The following is an 18708-nucleotide window of genomic DNA, read 5'->3' as shown; positions in this document are numbered from 1 at the left end:
TGTTTTTAAAATAAGAACCTGGAAAGCCTTGATGTTTCAGTGGCATTTTAAAGTCTGACTAGAGGTTACAGGGAGGTTACTATTAGTCATCGCTTTCTTAGTGTTGTGCTCCTTTATTCACTCAGGTTTTCCATAAGCAGCATGAATTTGCATAGGCAATACAGCATTGAAGGAAGAGATTAGAGCACAGATAGCTGAAGAACTGTTACATCAAAAGTCAGAAACATTAGCTGGTATAGCACAAGTGTTTCTTAGACGATTTGCATTGGAGAATAATATTCTTCCTGAGCACTTGCTCTATTTCCCCTGTCCAGGATGACTAATCACAAAAGCATTGGTATTAAATCAGTTAGCAGAGCTGAAACCCAGTGAAATGTGTCAAAAGTAGATGAATTTAACCTTGCAGTATTCAAGGAATGGAAACTATACCCTGGGGCACATTAAAGAAGTACATGGATAGTAATTATCTAAAAGGAGATAACCAACGTGGATTTAGAAAGGCAAGAGCCTCTCTAACTAATCTACTTGACCTTTATCATGAGGCTAAAGACAAGGCTGATAATGGGCTCTGCAAATAAAAGACTGTATTTGTATTTTCAGGAGGTCATGTGGGCATACACAACAAATAGATGAAAGGGGTGAAAAGAAAATAGCTTTATAAAAAACTCTGAAAACTCATAAGAAAGCACGTACTGCAAGGGAATGCATTTAACCCTCCACCATCCACTGAAGCAGAGGCATACACAATTGCTGTGACCCAACAGCAACACTGTGGGAGCATTTGTTGCGTCATCCACATGGTAAGTTTGCACAGTAACGTAGACAGTAACCAGGGAGTGTAGTCCCATGGGAGACAACAGTTCATTTAAATATAAGTAAAGGGGAAAATTACATGTAATCTACAGGGATCTCAGTATACGTCAAATTTTGATTTAACAGACTAAGCAGCTATAGTACATGAAATCCCTTTCTACACTCAGCTTTTCTTTTTTCATGTCTTTTTTTGTCTTTTTGTCAAGACAGCAGATGAACCTGCAGAAGGCAATGCTGGAGAAGGGTAACAAAGGTAAAGCTACTTTCCAAAAAAATGTCTTTCTTGAAACTGCTCTTCTAGCTTATGACAGTCCACAGATGCTTTGGGTGGGGAATGCTTGGGCCATAGTGAAAGTCTACCTTCTGACAACCAGATCTAAAGCCCACAGAAATTAATGAGGTTTGGACGATGTCCTTGCAGTTTCACTTCCCTCTAACCAGGTGCCAAGGTGCTCATCTGTCCATTTGGAATGGAGCAGCCAAACTCTAGCAAGCTGATTATTTACCTCATTCCTGCACTGCCTGAGCAGGGGAGGTGGCTCCCCTTGCTCTTCTTGGAAGATGGAAAAGATCCTCTGCTACCTTGGTTGGAGAAATGACAGTGTATGAAAGGAGAATGTTGTGTGACAGGAACATCCTTCTTGGAGAAAAGAGAAGTCAAGTTATAGGGTCTTCATCCTTTTTCCACAGGAACTACTGGAAGGAAGACTGGTTTTCTGTCTCCTGTAGTAAATGGAGAGGCCACCAGTGATGACATACACTTGTACTCTCAAGTTGCTGAGGTAATGGGGGATAAAGGAGAACAAATTACAGTAAATACACACACACACACACCCCGCATCCCATCTAATACTTCACCAAGGAACAGAAGGAGGAGTCAAAGAAATGAAAATAAACAGGTCGGAGTCAAAGAAGCAGTAAGGAGTGTAAGAAGAATTTTGGAGAGGAAGGAATCTAACCAAAACATCTCCCTGAGGTGAGCTACTGAGACAAGGAGAAAAAGAAGAACCTGAATTGAGGCATCCTAGAAGATCCATACTGCCTCTAACACCAAATGTCCACAGACCTTTAAACCCCAGAATGAAAATGCATCATGTTCCTTCCTGGAACATTTTCTACATCCCCCTGCCTTCTTTACTGAGCAGACAGTGGCCATCGTCAACTCTCCTCCACAGAGTCATGAATACCCTTGCATGTTGCCAGTTTGCTCTTAGGCAGACAAGCTAACAAAATATACCTGAGTCAGCAATCTTGCATGGTATTGGGTGCAACTGGTGAATCAACACAACTCTCTTGGGCCTAATACCAGGTTTTGCAGCCTCAAGAGGAGGCTTGTTTACTGCCCTGACCTCACCCACAGGTTAACTGAGAAATTTTGAACAGCTGGATTTTGACTTTAATCACTGTTGCTAGTGGTACTGCTGCATCCAGCACAAGCAAATCACATTACTATCTTCTTGTCTTTGTTTCAGAATGAATTGCTTAGATGGAGTATTTTAGGTAGCTCAGGGAAGTCAGGAACCACTCAGAAAGTGTGAAGTACCAGGGCTGGGAACACAGAAGAGAGGTAAACTAGATCTGTAAACTAGACCATACAGTAAGCCAAACCATATGGATAAAAAAAAATAAAAATAAAAATCTACAGGTAGCATTCATTTGTTATTGAAAAAAAAATTATTGTAAACATTTAAAGTATTTGACCATCTAAAAAGCATCTGGAAATGCAGACATTGCTTCTTTTTTCTCTACATTTCAGAAGTGTGCTAGAAGCAGCACAAAATATTCTGTTCTTTGCTATGAAGTGGAACATACTTGCCTGCATTTTAACTGAATTTATCAGGTCCCTGATTTTGTTTCACAGTCAATGACAACTTGAATTCTAGTGAAATAAATATTCATAGCATGCATATTCCAGTCATATGTGTGAATTTGTAAAGTCAAAGCTTGGTTCCCATAATTAAAGCCATTAGTAAGGGTTCCAAGATGGCTTTGTGTTTATGCAGAAACTTGCAGAAGAATTACCTCCATTTTTTAACACCAGCACTTGGCTGGAAGTGCCTTAATGCTCAGCTACTATGGAAGCAAGCATTTTTACCTGAGGGATAAAAACTGAGCTTTGGGTTTTAAAGGTTCACAATACAGTCAAAAGTAAAATATTCTAAAATACATTCAGTTAAAGAAGTCCACTAAAAATAAATCTGAGAAAACTGCAAATATGCTCATGTCTGTTCTGAAAGCAAAGGAGAAATGAATTTTGGGAAACAAATTAGTTGTTATGCATTGCTTTCTCAGCTCTAGTCATAATTTTCTCTGTTCAGGCCCAGTTCTAATAGCAGCGATGGAGGCCTGTAACCTCTGGCTGAGTCGAGTCATGTGTGGGATTAGCACACGTTCAACTGCTGAAAAATCGTTACCGGGAACTACAAAATGCAAGATGGTGATATATCCTAATGTAGCAATTGCCAGGATGTGGTCCCTTGAGGACTGCTTTGGGTTACGCAAGGGTCTCCCCTTGAATCAAATGTCTAAATTTTAAATGTTGGGAAAGCATCCAAAGGAGAATATTGTCTGCAGCAGGGGTACCATCAGGTTAGTGGGAGTGGAGATAGTATTTGTGGGTAAACTCAGAGGCAGGAAGGAAAATCCTGTGCTTCTGCTTGTCATTTGTATCTTGTCTTCTAAGACAAAAAGGTTGGCATTTGGAAAAGAAAATACATGCCTGTAGCTGAGTGGGCAGGGGTGGGATGGTGTCCTGAGATGGGTAGGAATGTGGGGAAATAGATAGTGTTTGGTGTTATGTGAGACAGGGAAATGAGAGTCCAATGCCAGGTGGGAAAGAGAGTAACTCCTGGAGATTTGGCAGCTGCCAAAACTGTATTTGCAAAAAGAAGTTTATGCTCCACTGCAATCAGTAAACTGATTAGCTAAAACTGTCTAATCAGTCTAGGGTACCTAACAAACTGAGATGTTCAATTGTCATTGCTTAATTACACTAATAGGGGAAACATCCTTCCCAAAGTTTAAGCTTTCAATTATATACTTTCTCTCAAGCTGCCCTTCACAGCTGGAGAAAGCTTTCTATAAGCATCCATAAAACTACTTTATTAGCTTCCAGCAAATCCCTCATTAAAACTCCTCCTTGTCACAGTTCCTGGATAATGTCTAGATTAAGTGGGAACTGGTAACATCTCACCATGCCCACCAGTAGTCAGACTGTCTAAGGCTGGAAAGAACTGATGTCCTGGTCATGCTCTATCTTATTGTTAGCCTGTCCTTCCCTGACCTGCTGGCTTTATCTTCTTCTGTGACAGCTCAGGAGAAGAATCCCTTTTTTAGCCTGATAACACAATTTACGGAGCCATCATCTGTCTGCCAGTTCTTCTCTAGTAAATTCTGAATCTATTGGCCAATTTTAGCTAAATTTGGCAGTGAAGTAGAAATTTCAGAGATGTTTTAGTACTCTAAAAACCAAGATAACAGAAGATAAAGATACCAATACTATGTTCCCCAAGGTAAAGAACACAGTGTGAGCTTGCCTCGAGACAGATATGACGGAATGCATGCAGGAAAAATATTATAAATTCTGCACTCATGGGAAACTCATGTTTGTGCACTACAAAACCCATTATGCTTCCCTCTAGTGAATTCTCTGATGTGTAATAAGTAGTGCACGAACACCACAGCATAGCTATCATTCAGTCAATCAGCATAAAACTCAGTCAGAGACAAAAATCTAATGGAAAAGTAGCTCCCTTAGTTCTGAAGACCAGTGAACAACTCACTTGTTGAGTGTTGGCATGGTGGTATTTTTCCTTTATTGCTGACATGCCACTGCCCAGAGCTTCTTACAGCCAGAAGTTGTCCTGGTGTTGCTCACAGTTATCATGAAGGACTTCTGTGTTAACAAGCAGTGAAAGGCTACAAGGAACATACTGAGCTAGGCTCTGAAATCCTGTGATTTGAGGAGTCCACAGACTGCAAGTTTCCAATATGCTTATTGCACATGTCTGCAGCCAACTTTTCCGTATGCTTGTACATTTATGGATAGCACTTCAGGGAAATCTGTGACTTACAAAAGGCAAACATTTCAATGTAAAGAAGAAAAACAGATCTATGTGACTGTTGTTAGCAAGCTGTTTTCAGGAGGAGGATAAACCACACAACTTTCTATAAAGTATGTCTAATAATATTTTTTTCTGAAATAATGTAGTCTTCTTATTAGACACAGAGGGCTGGGTATATCTTACATAAATATCACTGGACTCTGGTCACTGGTATGAGTCACTGAAACCCAAAAGCTGTGAAAGAGTAAAGAAGAGGGCAACAGTCATGCAAGTATCAATCTTCACAAAATTGGATACACAGTCTTATGACGTTTTTGGCCACACAAAATCTCCATGTAAAAAAAGTTTCTGAGAAATGTTAAGTACATAAATATCACCTTATTAAGGAGTGCCATTCAAAAAAAGACCATAATTTATGACAAACTTCTACACTGCACAGAGTGCTCTTGAAGAAGAGGAAAGTAATGTAGTCGGACAGTTTCAAAATTATTAATTATAAGTTTCCTTTTCATTTCCCTGAACTCTCACTCAGTATTTTTCTTCACTGATGTTAAGTTAAAGAGCGATGACTAAAAAAAAAAAAATTTAAAAATTAAAGACCAGACAATGCTTCACTGAGCTCAGGGAGAATGAGAAATATCTGTCAATAAATTGTAACAAAAACTCCTAGAGTGAACAAAAGTCATAAGTACAGCTGTCTTACTTCCAGAGAAGTTTGCTAATTTAAAAATTATGTGTGTGAAAGAGAATCAGGTCTTGAATTTATGAAAGTGTCCTTACCCATAAAGAACCAAGGAAGAGAAACATGCTACAGGATCCACACACACAAGATTCACGCATTGGATGACGAGTGTATGAGCATGTGACTGTCTGTACTTCCAGGCATGTGAGAGAGGAGGACCTGTTGCTGCATTGCTCCTGGATAATGAATCATCTAGCAATAAATTACTCCAGCTGACTTTTCCCAGGGATCCTCCTTGTCAGATGTGACAGAGAAGGAGATGAGCAACAGCCACTGCACCGGGGGTGGGGAGTAGGAGGGAGAGGTCAGAAGAGCAAGTTTCCTACCCAGCGTGTGAGACTTGACAGCTCTGAAGATACTGGGGACACTTCCATATGACTCATCCACAAGCCATCTACAGCTGACTGATCTACAACCAGCACAACAGATGAAACTCTAGCCCTAATGAAGCCAAGAGAATTTTGCCAATAACTACAATAGTGCCAAGTATTCCACCTGATGGCTTTGAATTTTTTCCAAACACATTAACCAAAGATTGTGTTTACTTAGATATATAAAAGAATGCAGACTTGACAAACCCTCTCAACTTCATCCAGGCAGTGTAGTAAGAACTGCTGTGTGTGCAATGACTGTTTTTTCCACATAATGTTCAAGTAAGACTGAAGTTGCAGACAGGATTCAAGATTTTCCTTGTTTTTAAAATATTTGCCCCATTTTTACCATGGTAATTTTTTTGCTCCATACATTAAAAATAAAACAAAATAATTAAAAGAAACCAAATCAACAATTCTGTAGCACAAAAAGCAGGCAGGAAAGCAAACACTTCCACTGATACTGTGCAAATTCTGTTAATCTAAAGCATTCATTGAGCTGTAATATCATGGAGTACTATGTAAAATGCAGATGTTGAGCTCTGATGACATAATATCTAAGAGAAATATGGGCCTCAGAATAAACAAATATATTGGCTGCTTTCTTTCACCTTCTCTATACCTTCTCCTTTTCCCCAATGGGGGTAAGAAAGGGCTTATCTTCTGCCCAAGCTGTGCCACTGAGGTGAGCAGTGGAATGACAGAGTTCAACTAGTTGTGGGAGCACCAAAATTTACCAAACTCCTTGTGGCTCATGGCTGTTTTATGCTACCATAGTAAGATAGGTGTGAAGCTTTTTCCCCACCACCGAGACATTAAAAACTGCTTTTTGCTATGTGGACATTTTGGTGTCTGTTAACATATTTGAACATAAGCTTAAGCTTCTCTCTTTATAGGCACTCTGTATGTGGCCTCTTATTTTCTACAAACTTGTAGGAACTTCATACACTTGAAATCTCTGTCTTTATGCAAGCTGCTTGGTAGCACTAACAAGCAAAGGCACAGACAACACAACTATAGAAGCCTCAATGACACTGAAATGTCTTTAATTTCTTAGCAGTTGCTGCAAGACCAAGCACTTACTTGGACAATGCATGGCATTCTTTCAGCATGTCCCTGACCCTTGTCATTCTGCTCTCCTGTGCTCTGGGCAGAAAGAATATGCATGATACACTGTTGCTGGGAAAAACAGAGGGTTTTGGTCTGGGATTTTTTTTGCAGCTATACAGGTTTTGCCATACTTTGCATAGTCAAGATTCACTTAGGTATGACCTTTATTGAGCCTTTCAAAAGCACGCTAAGGATGTGTCCTCCTACCAACAGCACATGCAAACTAGCTCAATAGAATATTACATGCTATACCCTGAATAACATATAAAAAGTAGTTTTAAAGTTAACTGGAGACTGCAGCACACGTAATTCACAAGAGAAGAATTGCATTTCCAGAGACACATTTTTAATATTATTTCTTACTCTTTCACCCCAGGCAAATTTCTCACAATCAGCTGAAACAAGATCTCTGTTACAGGTACAGAAATTCTGCACTACACAGAAAGCAAGACATTAGAAATCCACATCCTCTTTTTTATTTTGGGAGACACATTGATTTGATTGCTTTCAAAAATGAAAAAAACCCCAAGCTTCTGAAAGTCTAGCCTTTCTTTTGATTTAGTTAAGTTGATTTAGTCCAGTATAAAACAATAGGCTGTCTGCAAATTCCATCCCAAGGTTCAACTTGGTGCAAATTTTGGAACACAAAAACTAAATTGTCACTGCCACAACGGCACACAGCTCAAAATCCATAAAGTAGTGACTGTGGTGAAGCTTTGCACAAACATAAGGGTCTTCCAGATCTTGATATGGGGTTTATTATTTCTTCAGATTAGCAAGTGGTGGACCTCAGAAAGTCACCATTAAGGATACAAGTGCAATGTCTCCCTTACATACATACCCTAAGGGGATTCAACTTGCACCTATATCCATTGTCTGCAGAATTTTACAGTATGCTTCAACAGATCTGCAGGATGCTTAACATTCTTCTATTAAATGTTAAAGATTTGTATGTCATTTCCATACAACCCTACCTCATTTTTATAGATGCTATTGATTTATACTAGTATTTTAAGACATGCCTGCTATGGACTTAATTTTCTATTGAATTGTAATGAGAAAGCAGCATCTTATTCTTTATGTTGTTGCAGAATCCTTAATCTTTTTTTCAGTTCCTTTAGGATATATCCACAACGATACTGTACTTTTTACCCATCTCATTATTTTTAGGAGAGAAACATGCCTTTTAAGTAAAAGTCCCTTCCTGATGGATTTCTGTGCAGCTATTAATGTTGGGTTCCCACCTGCAGCTACTGGCACCTTAATGAAAATTCAAGCATATGTGGCCTGTGTTTATTTAGGTTAAAACAAGGAAGCATCCAACAAATTTGATAGAAGCTGCACACTTTCATGAATCAGCCTATTTTACAGGTTCCATCTGCTCTTAAGTGCTTCCCAGAGAACAAACACTGTGTCACTATACCACATATTTCCATTGCACTATCCCAAACACACTTAAGCTGCTGACAGATTAATGCTTAGTTCACTTGTGGCATACATTCTTGGGTTCTTACACATGTTCTTATAAGGAAATGGAACTCGCTAAGCAGTTAATCACAAGTTGGGGTAGTGTTATTGCATTGAATACAACACGCTAACTTTGTTTCAGGAACAGGCTAAGGTATCTCTAGATAAGCCATTGCTGTCACTAGTACTGCCAAAGACCCTGGAAATCAAATCACTTTTGTCAACCTCAGTAAAACAAAAGCAAGCAGAAATTTGCCAAAGGGTAGCTGTGGGGGCTAGGGATGAGCCACCTGAGGAGTGTGCAGAAATGGCCAAAGGATTGTGCTGTTTACTGGAATGCAACTTGTATGGCTTAAGCATGCATATATTTGCTTGAAGCCATTACAAAGAGATCTTGATAAAATGACTGCAAAGAGAGGGAATAATAGGCAGATGTAAAAAACAATAGCAACAAAACTGAAGAAAATACAACCTAACTTGCTAAAGACATCAGCAATCCAGTTAATTGTGAATTTACCTAGCTAGGAAGCAGTAAGAGGAAGAGAAACTTGTATGAGTATATGCAAAAATGTGAATATACATCATCCATACCTGCATTTGTGCCTGGGAGAAAGGTAGTTTCATGGAGAATCCTTTACATCCTTTCCTGATGTAAAACAAGTTCAATTAGTTCAGAGCAACGAAGAACGTCACCTTGTCTTATCTCTAACTACAGGGCACAAAAAGGAAGGGATAGCGGTTTAGGGTGAATATCAGAGAAATTGTAAGTGAATTGTCTTCCACATTCAACCTGGTAAATATTTGTCCAGTTCTGACCTTTGAAATAGATTTTATACAAGAAAACTTAGTGCTTGACTCCCTAAGCAGACTGACCCCCCAGTTATATACACCACGCCATTATCACCAAAAGTGAAGGTCTTTTGCCACTGAATTGTACATTGTTGAGACCTTCAGTGAAACCAGAATCCACAAACCACCACCGATTTCTGTGGAGCTGTATCCTTTTCATGCATCAGCAAATTTGTTGTCACTCTCCCCTTGCTTAACTTAGCAGGGTCTGAGTATAATAATTCGCTATGGGTTTTTATTAGTGTCACTGGATGCAGTAAATGCTCTATCTCTGGGGTTTTTCAAATGCGAAGATCAGGCACAGTGACAGTCCTCTCCACTGCAAGTGGGAAGGGAAAAGTCATGTCCCACTGCAATATCTGGAGTTGGTTATTCATTGATGGACATAGTTTAACACATCAGAGGTGTATAACCACTGTACTTGTTCTCCTCAAAGTATCAGAAGACAGGAGTACTTCCCTGGGATGATGCTGCTCTCAGAGGAAGGCAGGGGGTACTTAATAAAACTAATAATTTTAGTGAAAGTCAATATACTTTTATTTGTGTCACAGCTTAATGTTGATGCTCTGTTACATGAAAAAGACCCCTCCCTTCTTTCTCTCTTGGCACAAGCAACCCTACACAATTTGATAGCATCTCTTGATAAATATCCAGCATTGGTAGAGCTCACCTGTACTGCAAACATATCAGCAAGACAATACACAGATGAACTGAATCCAGACAGGTAGCAACAGATAAAGCTTGAGTATGCATTCAGGATGTTATCTTACTGCAAGCATGTAAACCTGCTTTTCATCTCAAAATTCTGAGATGTTGACTTGGTAGAGGTAATATTACCCAACTTGGTTACACATTTTGAAATCCCTTGAAAAAAGGCCTTATGCTAGTGCAGTACTGAGGCAAATATCTAAGATAACTATCTCTAGCTCTTGTCATGAGAGCAAGCAACTAACTAGTAGGACATTCCCATGGTCATAAGTTACTTTGTGCAATTTTTTTAAGATTTGAGAAGTTACACTCTGTTTCATAGGACACAATGTATTTCACAACACCTCAAACAATACAACATGCCGCAATTTGCCATTCTTCCTAAAGCAAGATCTCCAGTTGTATTTACATAAATGTTTTTAAAACATGTATTTTGTGCCACTGTCTAAAGCGAAGTTCTCCACAAAATGCTGTGGTAAATCTTGCAAATTCCCCCTATGACAAGAAAATTAATCTCCTAAATGTTTTTCCTTTTTATGACTGTATATATTGAGGCTTTTGTTTTGTAGCAATGTAGGATCTAATTCCATTTTTCAAAGTCTGCCAAGCACAGTATTGCATGAAAAGATTTTCTTTTTTTCTTTCTCTTTTCTATCTCATCAACAATGAATCGAGTAGAAAGACCTAGTTTAGGATGCTTCCACTTGTTGGCTGTCACTTTTGCCAGTTTTCAGAAGACTTCTGAAATGCTGGCCAGCCTTAAAAGTACATTAAATCCTTCGTGTGCATCATTCAACATACCTGAATTAATATGGAAATGTATTCATGATGTGGCTGTAATGAACACACTTTGATTCCAGAACTTTATCTTCTTTCTGGCAGCTCATCAACCGTATCTTCCAAGAGCGCACTGCATGGCTAAGAGAAAGCTGATTTTCCTCTTAGGAAAGTGTTTGTAAATGTGGCAGTATCCATTTTCTTTGCCTTCTCTCCTTTTTATCTTTTATGGTGATGGGGAGAAGTTAAAAGAAAGGCTTTTCCTCCCTAATTTTGATATTTCTGGGCTTTTTGTAATTGTTTGTTGGTTGCCTATACTCTTCCCTTTCTCCCCTTACTGGTCATGTGTCCATTGCATTCCTCAGTTTTCCTCCAAGATAACTTTATTTTATTTGCAAAATACCTATTTTTTTATTATTAATTAGTAGACTTGCATCATATTCTGAAGGTGATTTTTTTTTCTCTCTGATATATTTATTTTGCTCTCACTTTTGTCAGCTTTCACGGCTCTTTGGGCAGCCTACTTCCCGCTTCTCAGAGCCTTTTTCCTTAGCAGTGCTACAGCCTGTCTTTTGTTAGCTTTCCAACATTTGTAATCAGTTACCGTCTTTGTTCAGCTCTCTATCCACAGTCATTTGCTTTTTGTTTCTTCTTTCTTACTTTCATCTTCAGAGTGACATTACTAAAGGTGATTCAGGCTACTGTGTACTGCCTGCTGATGAAACAAGAAACTGTACCTGAGAAAAGAGGTTCCAGTGTACTCAAGGGAAGAGAAGGACATCTGGGAGGGGTAAGGGGGTAGGAGAGGATAAGCAGTGAATCACCTGCTTAACCATGGAATTGGATTACCTGGGGCTCAGCAGACATCTCAGGGTTAGGTACCAGCTAACAGTGTTTGGGGTTCTGGCCTAAAGCAGATAGATAGATTTTCTAGCAGAAAAACAGAGTGGAAAGGAAAGAAGAACAACCTTTGGTGGCAGACGAGAATACAGAGAGGAGGGTTTTGCAGATGAATGTAAGGTCACATCACACCGTCAACCCTTTCACTCTAAATTGCATAATCCAGCATTTAGATGTTGTAGAGAGAAATATGGAGAAGTTTAGCCATTGACTAAATTTCTGAAGGCCAGGAACTCTTGTATTTATGAGGTAGTGCAACTAGTGTTTGTATAGCAACCAATATTCTCAGCATTTCCTTGAATATGGCACAATTCTACTGTTAATTATATGAGGCAGAGTGGTATCATAATGTGGCTGTGTTGTTTCTTATACCAGGTTTAGATAATTTAGAACTAGTTCTGATATCTCCAAATGTTTCCTGCAAAGAAAGACTGGATTTTCTGGTTTTACGGGGTTAAGGAAAACTGACTAACACACCTTGACCAGGTCAAGGGAAATATAGCTCACAGAGATTTGATATGGTGGACAGGAGCATGCATGAACCTGTTAGCCAAGATAGCATTATGCACAAGCTTAGTAAACACAGGACCCGAAAATAAGGATATTTCTGGTTTTCAGGGACATGTGAGTAATGCATTCCTAATAAGATCTTCCATTACATTTTAGCCCTTTTACTCAATAACTGGTAAATTCAAGAGCTGGTGAGCTCGTAGTCCGCCATCACACCAGTAACTAGGTTTCCTAGGTTTCTAGGAATTGCTCACTGCAGTAATTTACCCTTTCCTCTCACCTGCATGTTCAGCTTTTTTCTTTTCCTTTCCTGTCAACATCAGTCTGGGAAATTTCAGCTTTACTGAGCATCACCTATTTTGCTACAGAACCTCTCTGACCTTCATTCTCTGGTTTCGCTGCTGGATGGATCATCTACTAGGAATTTGGTCATTCATTGGCACAGTTCTTGTTTGACAATACTTCCTTCAATTTTCTGGTTCTGCACACCTTTCTTTGAAGCACCATCTTTCCATTACTCACTCTCCCTGGCCAAGGTCATTGATTCACCCTTTAAACAGACTCTATGTTCTTCAATTTCTTTTCTTTCCGTATCTGCTGCTCCTTTCCTCTTCCCTCCCTCAAAACTGTTGTACTTTTCAGTAATTTTTCCACTCTTTCAATAGAAAAAATTATTGTTTTTTCATCTTTTTCAGCCTTTATCTCCAAGGTTGCTTAGATTGTTTTCTTGCTTAAATACCACAATTTTCCTTTTTCAACACTGTTCACATCTCCACCACTAGGAACTCTTAATTGATTTCCTCCTTAGAAGTACTGCCAAGTCTCCACTCTCTGCTTTCTCAACTCAAATTGACAATTTATTCAAACAAATAGATATTTTCTGACTAAAATCAGACTCTTCCTAATTCTCATCCCAGAGAAGGTACTGTTTCTTACAACTTCTCTGCTGCTATTTTCTGCATGCCCTCTCTTTTTTTGGTCTCTTTCATCAGAAATAGTATTGTAAATTTATCTTTTTTAATGATTCTCCTCCCTTTTGCTTCCCTTTTCACCATGACTTCTGCCTCTAAAATAGCTTTCTCAAAGCAATGCTCAGTTATGGTCAAAGGAATCCAAAACTCCACATATGCTTTGTACGTATCTATTTTTAACTTTTAATTGTTCCCTTGATATCACTTCCCAATCCCATTTTAGCTCAGGTTCTAACCAAACCTTTGTTTAGAATCTGTATGCCATCAACTCCCCACTTTTCTTCTTATCAAAATTCACACAGACGCTGTGAATTCCCCAAAATTGTTCTCAAAATTGTTGCAGCTGAATAACTATGCTGCATTTTTCTCACAGCATACAGGTCTTTGTAATATCTACTTATGCATTTTTAGGTTAGTATATGAGACCTTTGTACTTGCTTAGTACATGTTTAATACTCTTATTCATGTCTGTCCTTTAATTGGTGTGTAATAGCAAGCAGAGTAATGAAAAGAGCTCAGGTAAGGGCCGTGTAAGTCCTTACTTTGTAAACTGCAAGTATGCACATACAAAAAAAAAAAAAAAAAAAAAGGATCCTCTGATTACAAGACAAAGATACCAACTATTACTGCTTAAGTGAAAAAAAACACAACCCAAACCGCATCTTTCAGTTCTGATGGGCAGGTAGACTAGGACTGAAATCCATATTCCAGACAATGCCTGAAGCCCTTAATGGTCTAACATCTTAATCTGAAAGAGATCCTACAGTGAAAAAAAAAAAAAAATCTCTACAGATGAAGTTATCATTGACAAAGAAATCAGCTCTTTCAAGAAGTGTCTTAAAACACCTCTGAAATGCTATGTGAGAGATGGAGAAATCAACACTTGGAGCTGTGTCAGAGAAAAATGAAACTCTGGGAAACTTGGCAATTTAGTTCACTAACATCACTAGGAGATCACTATCTGAAAAATTCAGATTCAAATAGCTCTTGGCATAAGTGAAAGGTGAAACTAGAAACTAAAACTGAAACTAGAAGTTAAAACTGAAGCTAGTAAGCACCAGTATACAAATATAGAGATACTGGATGAACGCTGTCAGAAAAATCTTGCAGCAATGAAGCTATTTAAGAAAGTCAGCCCACCTAGAGAAATGTGGTATATACTGAATGAGGTATTGCAAATTAACACTGATGTTGTTGAACTTCTACTCAAGTGTGATAGAGTATATTGGACAACCTAGAGACATCACAATTATGCCTGAAAAACAGCTGGCATTTCTGAAGAGAATAGTAAGAGATTTTACCCTTACACACAATATGTGAAAATGAGGAAAGGTAGATGGTGGAGCACTTATGGGAGTGTGACCTTACAGGAGTCATTGAGGATTACGCAGCTCAGTATCACTTTTGGGGACAACACATGGGTGTAATGGAAGGATACAAGAAAAACAACTGGAAAAGAAACCAAATAATCAAAGGTGCTGGTGCTATGCAGATGAACATAGCAAGCAAGCAGCAAATCAGAAAATCCATTTCCTGTGTGGGAAATGGATTGATCAGGACACAGATAACTTAGGCACCAGACTTCAGACATAAACCATTTCTTTTTCTTTTTTGGAAAAGGCAGTTGGGATTGGAGGAGTCTGGAGAGAAGGAGGTAGGGAGGAATGGAAGATAGGAGTGCGTTGCTAAAGTGCTTTAAGGAATTCCTAAAGATATCAGGCCAGGGAGAAGCATGCTCCCTGTTTATCTATAAAATAGGTACACTGAAGCTAGAAATTGTGCAAATGTTGCTACGAACATCTGTCTTTTGGAAGAATTACCTACAATTAACTAGAGACAATACACTCTCCGATTCATAGTGGATTTTCCTACCCAGAGGGCCAACAAAAAAGAACCAGCTAGAGTTTACAGTTTTCATGGTTTTGTGATGTATATTTTTGTCCTTTCAGATCTGCACAAGAGATATCCAAACTTCTCGAGAACACAAACCATCTTTAAGTTTCTGATTAAAATAACAAATATGCAACAAAAAATTTTACTAAGGCCTGTGTTATCTCACATAAAGGATATGTGAGATAAAGTGGGGATAAAGTAGGAACAAAGACAATTATCATACAAATGACACAAATGTTCATATATACCCTAATTTTTGAAAAGCTGTATAACATGACAATATATAGAGTACAGTGCATGAGAAGGTCTGACTTACACTAGGAGACACATGTTCAAGTGAAGAAGGTTTTTGTTAGACTATAAATATAACATCAACAGTCTCTCATGAGGATTTCTAACTGCTTCATGAGCTGCAGTGGTTTGTAAAGATGGTCTGGCCTCCACTGATTTATGCTAATAGTGTCAGCTAATTTCGTATAACTCAACACAAGCAGCGAAGAATGATCTGCTATCAATAACCTGGGAAGAAAGTGGAGAGGTGATCTTGGTGCTGTCCACTGTTTCTACCTGCTTTAGCAGTTTGTCACTGTGAAGCTCTCGTCCCTCTGTTGATTTCCTTACGTTGAAGGTGCACCGAGGCTCCTCAGTGCTCTTCACTCGTTTTATAGCAACAGCTCCGTGAGGTTCCAATGAGCTGTGATGCTCCCAGCCTTGCACATTTACACAGACAAAACCTACCCTTTTAGCAAATGTACCTCGTTCTACCTTTCACAAACCTCTCATGTTTACTTGGGACTACTATCTTACCATCTCTACATGACAAATCAGTGGAACCATTCATGAATCAAAAATCAATTCTTAATTCACAGCTTTTTGTTTAGACAATGGAAGGAAAGGATACCTCAGCTATGCAGATTTTTCCATGAGCTGTATTTTTTAAAATCTTTTACAGTTCGTTGTTAAGTTTTTTTCCCTCTTCTTTCTACATGTTTTGCTCTAAATATTAGAAATAAATGCCCGTGGCCATTTTCTAAAACCCCAGACAAGTGAACAAGGTAGATTTTATTCTCTCTGTTCTTTGTTTCATTCTTTCTTTGAATTGCTTTCTCCACCCTCATTTTTTTTTCTCCCTCTCAGGTGATCCAAGAGGTAAGATTTATGTTTACTACTGACGTTTTATGATTAAGACACTGAACTTTGGTCACTAAATTACTACTATCTGTAGGTTCAGAAATCCGCCAGCCATGCAGAAGTCCCCAGGGGACCTCCCACAACCAGGGTGCCGACGGGCGCGGAATCCAGACTTTAACCCTTAAGCACTAGCATCCCCCAGTGGTCCTATTTATCACTGCAATTCACTTCTTTTTTGAGCTTTCTAGGTACTCTAACTTTAAATGTCAACGTAAATTCAAGTCAAGTGCCTCAGAACCAGCCAGCACTCAGGAGTCTGCTGAACTCAGTAAAGTACCATGTATATTTGATCATAGGTAAAGATGAAAAAATTTAATTTATTTCCAGTCACTGCATATAGCATGTGTGTATTACAAAATATATACCTCTAAGAGCAGGATTTTTTTGTAAAATACATTTGAAAAGGGGCAAAAATCAGACCAAAAGAAAATCAGACTCTTTATTGGAGAGCCTTTTTGAAGAAAAGAAAATAGGTTCAGAGTGTCTTCCAAGAATATTAGGTTCTACAGCTATTTTTGGCCTTTTTACAAGATCGTGACTCATGAAAAAGATACTATAGCAACCATCAATTTTTAATCTGCCTTTTGATTGAAGTTCACGAACTTAGAAACTACCATTCATCATATCTATTGAATTAGAATTCTAAATCAAAAATTCCTGGCTGACATTTCATTCACACAATGAAAATTCAACTATGTTCTCAGAAAGTACTCAACAAGAAGCACATCCCAGCCACTGTTCTTAAGCCCAGCCCTTTGCAGAACAATCTAAAATTGTGTTGACTGGGATTGTTTTCCTTGTTGCCTAACAGACCTCAAAACATCACTGGAAGGGATAGGGAATAGGAAGAGTGAGAAGAACAGACAGATGATGCATGTCTAACACAAATATGGGATTCTTGCACCTACCCAGCTCCCTCCCACTCCAGAAGCACACCAGCCGCACCAGCACAAGCCCTGTATCAGTGCTGACTCAGCGGAGGGAGGATGGAGGGGCAAGGATGTGCAAGGCTGCGGGGGGGAACAGCACTTCTGCACAACACTTCTGTACGGGATGAAAAGAAGGAAATTCCTTCTACTCATGTTGGAGCCCTCCAGTAACTCCTAATGCTGCAGCACTGGAAATGAAGGGTTGTTAATTAAACCAGCCCATCTTAAAATCAGTGGGACTTCTACATTAGCTTTATGTTCAGCAGAAGATCATGAGCAGCGCAGAACAGAAACAGACAAACATATATGTCCTCTCTGTATCAGAATCTCACCAGACCTGATGCCACAGGAGCCCAGACAGGCGATACAGCTTTACCCAGTCCTTTCTGCTTCCTAAATCCAGTAGTCCCATGGTGTCACTTAGCTACTTCTTTTCCTCCTATGACTCTCTTTGCAATAGCTGAGGACATCTAGCAGAGTTTTACAACAGACACATACTTCCACTCTTTGTCTGCAGTGTAAGCACTGAATACTTGAGACAAGGGAAAAAAAACCCCAAACCCAGTCCCCAGAACACATGTGTCTTCTCTGCGATTTAAGGGCTAAATGCTGGGGTCCTTCCTCAGAGGTAACCTAAGGGAAGTCTGCCTTACTCAGTATCTCTGAATCTGATCCTTCACAAGCAGCAGTCAGCCCAGAGCGTGAATGTGCCGAGACATGACAAACCCATGTAATGCCTCTTGCTGATACTCTTCTTCTGTGGTTAAGGGTCACAAGGATTTTTGAAAGGAAGTTTATTTTTGCAATCTGCTGAGTGCTGACTATGATGTGGGGCAGCTTTCACTTATGCAAATATCTTAGCTTTTGTTAAGGATCTTGGACAGACAGACTATTACTGTGACATTTACAAGAAAAGCTGTGTTGATACATTTGGCTTAGGCTCTTCAGGGAAAGTACATGTTGTAGGTTTTAACAAATAATGGACAGCTATGGTTCAGCACAAAAGGAGAAGGCAGCTTTTCATCTTGACAGCCGCCATCTCTCCCCTTCTTTTAGAAATTCTAAAAATATTTGAGAGGTCCTAAACAATCTTTCTCACAGGTTATTGTCACTGCCGAAAACATAGAAGTTGGTATTCAGTATGACAAATCAGTTTTATGTAGTTTAACCATCTGTCTCTGCCAGTTACATGAAGTGGATGATTGTGAAAAAGTCAGCAACCATCCTAATGAAAACATACATTACGATACAATGTGTCACACAGCACTGAAAATTAATCCTGCTGCTAAAGAAATGGAAAACGCACAATAAACACATTGCCTGAAATTAAAATTGGTTTTGACCAAATCTCCAGAGCCTTTCAAGTTGTAACAATGATTTCCTATTTATATGGACTGCTCGAATTCTTAGGTG

General features: G+C 39.0%; 1 protein-coding gene across 6 annotated transcripts in view; it reads right to left on the bottom strand.

Annotated features, from left to right (window-relative positions):
- Nucleotides 1-18708, bottom strand: part of SMYD3 (SET and MYND domain containing 3) — a 440712-nt gene that overhangs the window by 28988 nt on the left and 393016 nt on the right. For 2 of the 6 annotated variants that reach the window (XM_075043153.1, XM_075043154.1), the window contains exon 11: nucleotides 9159-9213. The exons of the other annotated variants lie outside the window; for them this stretch is intronic. In XM_075043153.1, coding sequence (XP_074899254.1) covers nucleotides 9159-9213 — 55 coding nt within the window. The remainder of the gene's footprint in view (nucleotides 1-9158; nucleotides 9214-18708) is intronic. 6 annotated transcript variants of the gene reach the window in all.

This window comes from Buteo buteo, chromosome 12, assembly GCF_964188355.1.
Source record: "Buteo buteo chromosome 12, bButBut1.hap1.1, whole genome shotgun sequence".
Lineage (NCBI taxonomy): Eukaryota > Metazoa > Chordata > Aves > Accipitriformes > Accipitridae > Buteo > Buteo buteo.
The sequence above is the reverse complement of the archived record's forward strand: the minus strand, read 5'-3'. Positions and strand labels throughout refer to the sequence as shown.